Below are 12432 nucleotides of genomic sequence, written 5' to 3'. Positions count from 1 at the left end.
ATTTTTCATTATTCCAGACCTCTCATTTACTTAACACTTTAGCTTCCTAAGCCTTACTGGTGAAGGAGGGTAAGTGCTCCATAATGTCCCTATTTTGTTCTGCAAGTAAATCCCCTGGATGTCCATTTTGTTGAGCAGCACTGTGTAAGGACTGCTTGGAACAGAAACATAAGGCTGCCTTTTACTGTAGTGATTGCCCTACCGACACATCCCGTTTGAATGAAAGTCTTTTTTATTACCATAGGCATGCCCTGACTTGGTGATGCAGTAGGGTAACAGCTATGATACAGCTCAGGTCAACACAATTACCCATGTGCTTATCCAACCATTACTACTACACCTAATGAAGCAATGACTGAACTGCAAGAGCTCTGCTTTTACTCTTCAGTGTACAGTCCTGGTTTGAGTTAGAACAGAGCCAATTCTGTTCAGTGATTTTACTTTTCAGCTCAATCTCCAAGTAACTGCACTCCCTGAAATGAACATCATGTTTTTACAGGCAGTGGCTGCTTCCAGCAGTGACAGTGCCCAATGCTTCTAGTTAGTACCAAGGACTGGTATGCAGACCAAGGTCACTGCTGCATTTTGTGTACCACGTGGGGGTATAGAGTAAAAGACAGCATCTGCACAGAGGAGCTGACAGTTCAGGTGACCCTAAACTCACCAACAAGATACTCCATATATGTCATATTCCACATAAAGCTGAGGGGTATCACAACAGCTCTTATGTAATGGCCAGTGTCCAAGGAGGATTCTGTCCATTCTGCTTTCAATCCCAACACTTGAGTTCTTCAATCTGTTTCTAGAAACTATAGCTCCTGAATCCAGATCTCATCTGCCCTTGAGTCTAGGCTATGACTTCAGTCACAGCAACAGTGGAAACAGTGACTGAGTGCCATGATGTGGGTTGGGTTTGATATTGGGGTCTGCATATATTCTATTATTTTCATTGATGTAGTTTGTTGTGGTTGGGGGGGAATTATTTATAAATTACCCTCACAACAATAATAAATGATGAGGCAAACAGGTATTAATAAAAATATTAGTAACCCCTTATTAATAAAAATATGCCAAAACTCATTGAATAGGATTGTTATACGGTTGGAATATAGATTTACAATGGGAATATGCAGTCTTAGGGCAAAATACAAGCTATTCCATGCAAATTAGGAGGCAACAACCTGGAAAGAGAAGGTCCCCGAGAGCAAATAGCACTCAATTACAGCGGGGGGAGGCTGGATAAGAACCTTTAAACCCAAAGGGCAATGAACTAATTACTCACAGCTGGTTTTACCCACACAGGGATGCTGCTGCTGCTGTGAGTTTACCACGTGGTCCCAGGCTGGTCTGGCTGCAGTGGACAGCAGGCAGTTAACAACACTCTGCACAACAGGCACTTGCTTGGTTCCTGGGGAAACCGAGGCATGGGACAACTCAGGTGGCAGGCCAGGTGGATCTGGCTTCTAGGCTCATGGCTTCTCTGGCTTGCTGGGTATGGCTTGTGGCTATGTCCCAGGCTCTGGACCAGGCGCTCGAGGCAGGGCAGGGCAACTCGAGGCAGCTTCTACGAGACGGGTCCGAGTAGGCTTGAAGCGAGGTTTGAGCAAGGCAAGGCAAAGGTGACTACAAGTCACTTGTATATATACATCTTGCCAGTGATGGATTGGTCCAGTGGGGCACTGAAGCTAACGTGTAACTACCCAATGGAAGGCGTTCTGCCAGGCTATAGCCATAAAAGGCAGAAACAAAGACCTTGTATTTGGGGGAACAGTGGTCGGCTTACATGCTCTCATGCCACACAGACATCTTGTTTACCAGACAGGAGCCCTGTCCCCTTTGTTCTTTTTCCCACATTGCCCTGTTTTTCTGCAGGAAGGAGGGGAGAGAAAGGGACCCTGTCTAGACATCTTAAGGTCTGTCTGGGTTTGCACTGGGCCATGTCATGGCCCTACCATGACAAGTTCTAGTTTTCTTTTCCAATTCACAGGTCTCCCTCCCTTATTCCCTTTCTCTTCCCATTGGGGAAGGGAGAAGGGTTAACAGAGAACAGCTTCAGTTAGTGGCCAGCTCAGGCCTGACCCTTGACATGTAGCTACTCTCACTTCATCACAAGGTACTCACAATGAAACTCTTTCCTGAATGTATTGAGACTGAAGCTGAATGGGCCAGCATACTGAAAGATCCCAAATTAAAAACAACATCCAGACAGTCTGAAGGGCGTAGCACTGGATTCAACACTGACATGAAACACTGTCCATTGGGAACACACTTTTGCTCATGTCTACCTCAGAGTCAGAACTGTGCAGTGACCACTCACTATTCACTTCCCTACTTTTCCTTCTATATCAGGAAGTTCTTAAATTTTTCTTCTACCCCTTCCTGGATTCAGATTGTTCACTTCCAGCCACCAGTTCCCCACAGGCATTAGATTTTATCAAAGAGAATTCAATTAGAGCTTGAGAATGACACTGCAAATACTAAGAGAATAAAGGAGCTTCTTTTAGGTGACTGAAAACAAAAAGTACAGTGACAACATAAGGCTACAAATATTCAGAAGATGAAATTAAGGCAAAAAAAGAACACAGAACATGAACCAACCTCATCCAGAAAGTACATTATTACATTTTTGAAATTATTAATGCCTAACTGAAACTTAAAAACTCGAACTGAAACATGACACTTTAGATACAGATTTTTTTTTTAAAGCACGAGTCAAACACAAATCAATACAGTAACATTTACTCCAAACTACACGAAAACTTTTACATTGAACTGTTCCAATTTACTTATCTGAAACAATAAAACCTATAGAAATACAAAAGCCAGCTGTCTTCCAAGTGCTTACCGATAAACACTGAGCCAGGTTGCAGAACAGCAAAACTTGTAACAACTCACCTTCAACACCTGCTTGCTTTTCAGTTTTTCCACATGGAAAGTGCTTGACTGCAACTAAGTCTACTGCAAGGGAGTTACGAAAAAAACCCTGCCAATACAGTAATGAAAGAACAGACTTCATTAAGTAGCAAGTGGATGATTGTCAGACTGACTTCAGAGCTTCTGTCAGGCCCTCACAGACAGTGATGAATGGTGATGGGGAGGTTCTTGAAAAGGGTTACTCAGGCAATAGAGGAAAAAGAAAAATGATGGTACTAAAGTAACATTGAGCCAAATCTATTTATTTGGATAGGACTAGCGTTGGATAAGGACAGGAACATAGAATGTTCTACGCTGAAACTCTTCAGTGTTTGTGTAGAGTTTCTTTACAAGTTTCTATGGAAGTATTAAGAATTTTAATTACATGCATCTCTCTGCCTATACTCAGAAGGTACTACTACAAAGGTACTACTATTACACTAGTCAATTCTTTCTACAAACTTCCACAGTCTCAGGCATAAATTTTAAAGGAATCAGTAAGTCAAATTCTACTTTCAAAGGCAGAACTTCATCCATAGTCACCATGGTTGATACAGCAACCCCTCTGCGGTGATGCAGATCAAAGCCAAGGACAAATCATATAGAATGAGATACGAAGTACTTCCGATGCAGATGATCTATAGAATAAACTTGCAGAATGCCTAGACTAAGGAAAAAAGAAAAAAAAAAAATCTTCCTTTATAACAGGGTAAGGGAGAGAAAGAGCTTACATAAGGACTTAGTCCTTCCATTTCACATCTATGATAAAATATAAAGATCAGCAGGAGTTTAATCTACAGCCATTTTCATGGTGTTTTCTGTCTGCTACCTTCCTGATAAACAAAACAAAGCATTCTTTCAAAGTGATCCTCTATGCTCATGGTGTTTAAATTCATACTTAAACTAACACATGAAAAGCCACTACAGCAATGTCTTACACTTCCTATCAAGGTTGCCATTTGTAATAGAGAGTTCTATAATCTGGTTTAGACCCCCAGTACAGAAAAAAAAATATTGATAAACTTGAGCACATTCAGCAGAGGACCATCAGGACGGTCAGGAAGGCATAGCACAAGCCCTGTAACAAGCTGAGGGAAGAGGATTTGATCATCCTGGAGAAAAAGCAGAACTGGGAGAACCTAATTGTAGCTTTCAGAAGACAGAGCCAGGATTTTGTTTACATGGGCACACAGCAGAAGTGAGACAACAGACACAAACTGAATATACGGGGAGAAGAAAATTTAAAAATTATAAAATCACTATTACAATAACTGAGCATTGTAATAAGTTGTCCAAAGACTGTGAAGTCTGTCATTGGACATTTTCAAGATTTGACTGCTCAAAGCCCTCAACAGTTCAGTCTGAACAGACACTTGGATTAAGCAGTCTCAAGGTACCTTTTTTGTCCTTTTTTGGTTTGTTATTTTTCTTTTAAACATGAAAAAGGCTAGAGAGATAATGGGTCTGGATGAAGGGCCCAGAGCACACGACCTATGAGGAACATCTGAGGGAGCTGGGGTTGTTCAGTCTGAAGGAGAAGAGGCTGAGGGGAGACCTCATTGCTCTCTACAGCTTCCAGAAGGGAGGTTGGAGTGAGGAGGGGGCAGCTTCTGCTTCTTGGTGGAAAGTGACAGGAGCAGAGGAAATGGTTTCAAGCTGCAGCAGGGGACGTTCAAGCTGGATGCTAGGAAATATTTCTTCCCAGAGAGGGTTCTCAGACATTGGAAAGGTCTGCCCAGGGCAGTGCTGGAGTCCCCATCCCTGGAAGTGTTTAAGCTGCTGTGGACCTGGCACTCAGGGAAATGGTTCAGTGTTGACCCTTCAGTGCTGGGTGGAAGGTTGGACTGGACGAGGTTGGAGGTTTCTTCCAAACACATGTTTTTCCTGTGATTTCTGTGTCATGTATCACCTAAAGAAGTTTCAGGAAAAGCAGCATCTCAGATGTAGCCTCGTACCCATTATTTAACTGAGAGAGCTTTTAAAGCAAACATACACACGATAAGCAAATAAAGGTATCAGCAACACTGGGATGAGGCAACCACACCAAACTTTTCATTCATAGATGCAAGGTAATTGAATAGCACCTCACTAAAGGTAAGCAAATCGGCAAGTACAGCAAGCAACACAATGAAACACCATCCCCCAATGCTGAGAAACATGATCAGCCAAAGCCAATAACATGTTTTAAAGAAGCTAAGACAGAGTTTCGGGGTTCTGTACAGGCATTTGGCACTTGATCCTACTTCAAAAGCAGCACTGTAGTGGGGTTGGAGGGAGGCAGAAAACTTGAGGATAATACCACATAATTTCAGCTTCCAAGTGTTGGTCACAGCACTCAAGTCTTTGGGTTTAACTATTTTTATATCAGTGAGGCTACTCTTTAAAGAAGGATGTGACAACAATGGTTATTCAGGAAGTATCATTCTCAACACAACTGAAGAAAGTTATTTGAGAAACTCAGAAAAGTCTTCAAGAGGTCACTGAGTCTAGTTATCGCAATGTCTCAGGAATGTCCGTGGTATTTACTAGCAAACTGGGAAAAGTTAAAGATTACTGTCTTTAGAAATACCTGCCTGCTTCCTGAACAAAGTTCAGAGCTAAGTGTAACAAGAAACTGCAAATGAAGAGAGATAAGACTTCTAGTTTAATGACAAATGATGGGGAGGTAAGAGTTTGAAAAAAACCAAGCTACACATTTGAGGTCATGCTACCTTCCTTCTGTACAGTAGGATGAGCGGATTTTGTTCAACCCAGTGGAAAGGAAGAATATCTGGTTTAGGGTTACATTGTGTTTTCCAAGGAGTTTTAGCTTTAAGCAACCTTTATTATTTCTATTTTGTACACCTTACATTCTAGGGCAGTTTTCTACATTTAGAAAAAAAGTACAGTGTCTCTCAAAGCATTGGTAGACAGCTTCCCACTGCATTCCCTGCACAGAAGAACAGTAAGCAGAAGCACAGCTATTTCAGGCCAAGGGCAGTAACCTTACTTAGTAGCCTGGGCACAGTCCAGAGGCATGTCCATTTACACAACACAACTTGAGCACATACAGAAAGCAAGAGCAGAATTTCTTGGCTCTAGGCTGGTGGCTAGTTACAGCATAACCAAAAATAATGTGAGGGGAATGCATTCAGGCAACCAAGAACGGAACTTTGAGAAGGTCACAGACAGCTATGTCACTCCGAATTGCTTTGCATTGATAAATCTCACGAAGTTTGAGAAGGCAACAAAGCAAAACTGTTGTAGAAGAAATTCTAAGTTTCAGTAGAAGTCTTGCATCTCATTAACAAAGTCACAGGTAAAGAAAAAACCTATTACTAAAAGCTTGTGCTCTGGTCTGAGCTGTGGTTCTAGCTCTCCCTCACGAGCAACAGAGAAAAAGACTTCTAGCTAGTTTCCTGCAAAACAGAAAACAAGATAGTATAACAGTGTGAAACTTTCTCTGGAGCTTGGCTTAGATAACAAGCAATTTATGCAACTTAGTAAGAAACCACTAATTAACTACCCAGGCTCAAAACAAAGGCATTCTTCATGTCCGGAGTAGAGCTGAGTCATCTGAGTTTTCCTGCCTCCATATCTTCCAGCTCAGGACAGATTTTCTGAGCCTCAGGCAGGTTTCTGTACAGGATTAGACTTTAGGTGCATTCTCTAGTAGCCCTGTTTGTTGGTTGGTTTGGGGTTTATTTGTTGGTTGTTTTTTTATGTTGTTGTTTGGTTTTGGGTTTTTTTTAATGTTAGTGCATGTAGAGCAAGTAGTGGACTGAACAAGTCACATGAACATTCTGGATGAAGCTACCTTAATGCAGTTGCATAGAGATTTTTTTGGACACCTTACACCTTTTCATAGAGCAGCATAAGTTCACTTTAAAGCTTTTGCACATATGGAAGCAGTCTATTAATCTGCAGCAACATAACTTCACCCTTCTTGTCAAACAATCATGGGGGACTTAACCAAAACAGGTCTCTTCATGAGAAGTGCACTAGCAAGGGTCACTCAAACGTCTTCAAAAACTAAAGAGAAGAGGCAAATAGAGTACCACAAGTATATAAAACTGCTTCAAGGTACAACTGCCACTCGTTACATTTAAACTTGTGTTACACTTGGAAGCTCCTCCAAACGTTTGAACATCTTTGATCACACTTGTATCAATCACTGTCAAACTGCAAGTTCATAGGCAGTCCAGTTGATGACATCAGCAGAACAGCTACTACCACTGTCAGAAGAAAAAAAGCTGAGAAGCCTAATGACAGGCAAGTGCATAGATCATGTGTAACCTAAGATGAACTGTGTAAAAACCCTCTTTGATATATAGTGTCAACAACTCTGTTGACTTCTCTTAACCCAAAAGTGAATTTCCCCTTGCTGAGGCATGTCTAACCTCATGTCTAAGAACACACTTTTCTTCCTTCATGCATTTTTTTTTCCCTCCACAGCGGGGACACTTGGGTTTAAGAAGTTCAATGCACACAAAATTAAAGCATCCATACACTAGCATCCTATTTAATTCTAACAGACATGGTGAGACGGTAGGAAAGGCCAGCATGTCTAGGAGCAGAAGCTGAAATATTTTGTCACCTTTCCATAGATTACAAATTCCTTCCTATGAACTCCATTCTTTTTATTCCCTTTCCCTAATCTTGCAGTTCCAAACTCTTTACCTTAATTACCTCTTATTAGGCATTTCAGTCCCTTCTCCTAGCAAAGTTAAACACCTTTTTGAAAGTAATCCAAGTTCATTCAGCACTTGTGGAAGTACTTTAATTCCAAGGATATTCAGGAATGATTCTCACTAGGATAACAGACAAGATCCAGCTCCCTTATGTACACCCCTTGAAGTTATTTCTGAAGCAAATATTAAGCAAATATTTTGCTACTTCTTGTTTGAGGTAGTAATGCTGAATATTCAAGACAAGCACATAAAACAAAAGCTCATAGGCTTCTGTGGATGACAGATAACTTCATTTTATTTTCCATGCTGTACATTATGGGGTTATTTTCCTTTCACAATCCTATACTGTAGAACCATATTTCAGCATTTACCATTGTTCCCAGTGTGAATTTCATGCCTTCGTTCAAAGAACTACAAAGTTTAAATGAATCAAAGGAGAAGTGTCAAATCCATACAAATCTGAAGTACAATCTCCACTCATGCATTGTCAGTAATGTTGAGCTCATTTGCATTTAATTAAAACAGTAATTCATGGCAACAAAATTCTATCCTCTAATAACAGCAGCTGTTTGTATTTGCACTCAACCAGACTACTTTCATTACAGCAGAAAACACCACTTAGGAAAATAGTAAAGACAAGTCCAAGGCTTTATTTCAGAACTTGCTCAGTGACAAAGTTTTGAACACTAACCTTCTTTCTTCATTTTAACTGACTGAGGAAAAAGTATAAGGAATACTGACCTGACTTCTACTTAGTTTCCTTTACGCTTCCACTTCATAGATCTTTCTCCAATACTTAATAGTGAAAAAAAAAAAATAGAACCACTGGTCTTTAAACCACATTTTATGAGTCATTTCCTTAAATGGAAGCAAAGTAAAGACACTGAGGACCAGTGCTGGAGACACTGTGGATTGCAGAAACTGCCCACAGTGGATTGAATTAGGATTGTTCCCCTCTGCTGGGTGTATACCCAGGATAATGTTGTTTCTCAGACAAGACAACCTCCTATGATTCTAAAAGGCACAACTGAAGTCCTAACTGCATTTACATATAACAGCTTTCACCACCTCAAGAAGAAATAAAGTTTTTCCAAGCAAACAGACTTTACTCCGGTTAAGTTAACATGGAACACTATAAGCAAACAGTTCTGTTTGTTACTGTAAGTTACTACAAGCAAACAGTTCTATGTTCTTCTGTTTTGGAGAGTATTCTAGAAAACTGAGGTTGAAATACATTGTGAACTGCAAGTGGTAATACCTCTGCAAAACTGGTGAGGGATGTAATAGCTCTTACAGAACATCTGTGACTAATCCAGCCGGCACTAATTAAGTGATCTTTGACCTACTAAGGTAGGTTAGCATAACATATACAGCTTAATTATTCATACATTACTACTTGATATGAGTTGCCCTGGACCTTGCCCCTATTGTCTGACAGCAGAAAAGTTGGTGAAAGTTGCCTCTCCTCTCCTTCCTACCACCATTTCTAGAACTGATTGTTCTCTGTCAAAATTAACACACACACAACATGAAAAGTCTGTGTAAGGTAAAATTTTTGTTACATATTTAAACACATCTGATTTGCCAAAAGAAGAAAAATTTGTATGTTACTTTACTTTTCAACTTTGGTCAGCAGTAACACTGAACTGTTGATGTTCCAGCAAAACTTAAAAGCAGCACACAAAATAGACCAGAAAGCAGTTATTCCAGCAAAACAAGATAGAATAGCATATCTTATTTAGAACACAGAGTATATGTAAGCATAAATACTTAAGTGTGTATTCTTAAACTATTCAAGGAAGGAAGAAGTTGTGCAGGTAACTTACAGCTGCACTAGAACAGTTCATGGTTCACTTGAAAGTTAAGCCCAGCATTCTGCTGTTTATATTCAAGTCTGCAACATTCATTTTTTCCCTTAAGAAGCCCAAAACTAGAATATCATATTCCAAAAGTCAAGAAGCTAAAATTCATCTCACACGAACATGACACAAAATTTTCAAGCATTATATACCAAAGTTAAAGGAATTCTTCCAGCCTACCTAGACTTTCAAATAAACTTCTTCTCCAGAGAAGTAAAAGAATTTAGGAAAATTGTACCCTTCTGATTTCTCCCTCTTCCCAGAGGTGCAGAGAGAAATAAAAAAAAAAAACCAAAAAACCAGAAATTAGAGGGCACGCTAGGCCCTAGAAATTTTTATCACTACTGCATAAAGGTTTACCACTCATCATTGCATGTCAGCATTACACAATAGCACAAGCATGCTGTAATATCTAAAGTTTTGGTACAATGACAATCCTTTCCAGAAGTATGCTGTGATTTACCTTAGCAACAAAGCATTAAGAAATAAACGATACATGAACTAACTAGATTACAGGAGGATGAGGCAATGTAATAAGTGGATGCTTTTGTCTTGGCTGGTGGCACAGGCAGTGTTGCTTACCTACTGCCTAGCCTTGATAGGTAGCATTCTGTAAGGCTCTTGGCAAGGTTTGCCTCACAGGGAACCATGGAAAATAGAACAAAGACAAGTGGGCAAAAAGCATCCTCAAAAATAGCATTCAAGCACAGCTGTTATCAAAACCATTTCATGTAGCATGCTAGAGGTTTGGAATCTGTGGCCATCATACAGTACCAGTAGGAAGTAAGATCCAAGCCATGGAGGGACTCAAAAGCATAAAACCCCACATATACACAAACTGAACGACCGAGTTTGCAACCATGCTACTTATTTTAGCGACTTAAGGTAGAACTGAGAATGCAAAATGGCTTAAGAGAGGATGCTGACAGAAGTAAAGAACAAGGACCACAGTACAGAGAAAAGAAAAGGGAAAGATCAGACCAGGCTCTCAACTTTAACTTCTGAATTAGCTGGAACATAGTTCATAAATTACCTCCAGCTTCCAAATCTCACTAATCTTGTTATAGTGTTTAGACCACCTAATACAAATTACACCTCAAGATTTTGAACACTGAGCCCAGCAACACTGAAGATTCATAAGGGAAGGACACTGTCCCATTCCCAAATACAGCCTTTGGCATAAAGGTCCATGCTCAGTTTCAGATAATGGCTCTCAAGGTAATAGATTGTAAAGTCTTACAGATCAACATGAGAAAATTTGTAACCAACATAGCTTACAGAGACAACCCAGAACCCACATTATACTGATTTCAGGGATAGGGAGGTTATTCTGGACAAGTTTTAGCCTGCTCCAGTCTACTGAATGCCACCAGCAGCGAGTACCAAAGGCACTAACTGTGGTAGATTTGAATCCACACTTGAAGATGAGCTCTGATCTGAATGTCATCTGGTTTGTGTGCTCTCTCCATAAAAGCAGAAAGAGATGTGTGGACCACTGGGCGATTTACTCCAAAAGAATACTCTTGCTCTCAGTTAAAACGTAGATGCTCCCACAACAACCACAAGGCCTGGACTTTCCTACAAACACCATTATAACATAGTGTTAAAATCTTGCAATACAGTGTCAGTAACCTTTCAGCTCACCATTTTTATGCCCTACCATATGGTTTTCCCCCTTTTCTACAATGGCATTTTGCTAAATTAAGCAGAGATGCCTGAAAAATATCATCCCTGCCTATGAGTTGGATAGAAGGGTACATTTCAACAATGCTTTAGGATGAGGTTTATCTCTCATGCAAAGGTGGCAAGTGCACATAAAGCTCTTAAGGTCTTAAAGATATTAGGTGTATAAAAGGAATTAGGCAAAACAAACCAGGATTGCTACTTAATCGTAGGTTATGTTATTACTCAATTCCATTGACCAAGGCAGGATGTAGCACCAGGCTAAGTTTGTAAGGATTCCATAATATCTAACTGTACTACTGTGACATTACTGGGTCAATAACCTAGAACCACAAATACATTAAAACGGTAAGAAGACCGATCCTGAGGTGTGCTCTTCACCTGTCACACTTTAGGATACCAAACTGCTTCAAACACGCATTCTAGCACACAAATACACTGTAAGGCATCCTCACAGGCAACCTTTCTGAAAGAGTTATCCGTGCGCCCTGTCTCCATACGGCAGCATTAAAACAACACCTGGGCTCCATCACTTACCTACGCAAGTAGGGCGTCCTTGGACAACAGTTCTTGGGCTTTAGTTCATAGGAAAATGGAGAAAATTAATACGAAGCTTGAGCAACAAGGCAGCGGTGTTCGGACGCTCGCAAGAGCGGCATCGACTGCACCTCAGGAAAAGCGGGAGGGGGAAGCAGAAGCCACCTCCCTGGCAGCAGGAATGGCGCGGGTCGCCCCTCCGCCAAGCCGAGAGCCCGCGGGTGCGAACCACAACTACCGCCCGCCTCAGCCTCTCGGCGCTCGCATTGCGGATCGCCCCCGGCGCCCCTCCGGCCCGCGCACCCGAAGGCCAGGCCCCTCGGCCCCCGCCGCTCGCCTCCCGCGGCCCTCTTTACTCACCCGTACTGGGCTGCCGCCCGCCGCTTGTTGAGCAGGCAGAGAAGCGCGCAGGCGGCGGCAGCAGCCCCGGCGATGGCGGAGTGGCGCACGGTAAGGTACTTGCTATAGGCGGCCATGGTGGGAGCGCAGCCGCCGGGCCGAGCCGAGCCAAGCAGAGGCCAAGCAACAGGCGCGGGGAATGCCGGGAGGAGGCGGGTCCCGCCCGGCCTCTGCACCGACGGCCGAGAGACCCGCCGGGAGCCGGGCAGGACTTTGCCTGGGGAGCGACAGCGCGGACAGGTTGTGCAACGGCGGCAGTTAACGCAACTTCCCCCTCTCTCACGCCAGAGGGCTCGCCCCCGCGGCGGGGAATAGGTGAAAGGGAAGGGGCGGTTCCCCCTGCGCCGGCGCGGCCGGGTCTGCCGCCGCTG

At 42.1% G+C, this 12432-nt stretch overlaps 1 protein-coding gene across 2 annotated transcripts in view; it reads right to left on the bottom strand.

Moving 5' to 3' along the window:
• ABCD3 (ATP binding cassette subfamily D member 3) overlaps positions 1–12138 on the bottom strand; it is a 31072-nt gene extending 18934 nt beyond the window's left edge. For both annotated transcript variants that reach the window (XM_054383970.1, XM_054383969.1), the window contains exon 1: positions 12023–12138. In XM_054383970.1, coding sequence (XP_054239945.1) covers positions 12023–12138 — 116 coding nt within the window. The remainder of the gene's footprint in view (positions 1–12022) is intronic.
• Between the last annotated feature and the right edge of the window lie 294 nt (positions 12139–12432).

This window comes from Indicator indicator, chromosome 10, assembly GCF_027791375.1.
Source record: "Indicator indicator isolate 239-I01 chromosome 10, UM_Iind_1.1, whole genome shotgun sequence".
Lineage (NCBI taxonomy): Eukaryota > Metazoa > Chordata > Aves > Piciformes > Indicatoridae > Indicator > Indicator indicator.
Note: the sequence above shows the minus strand (reverse complement) of the source record. Positions and strands in the feature narration are given on the sequence as shown.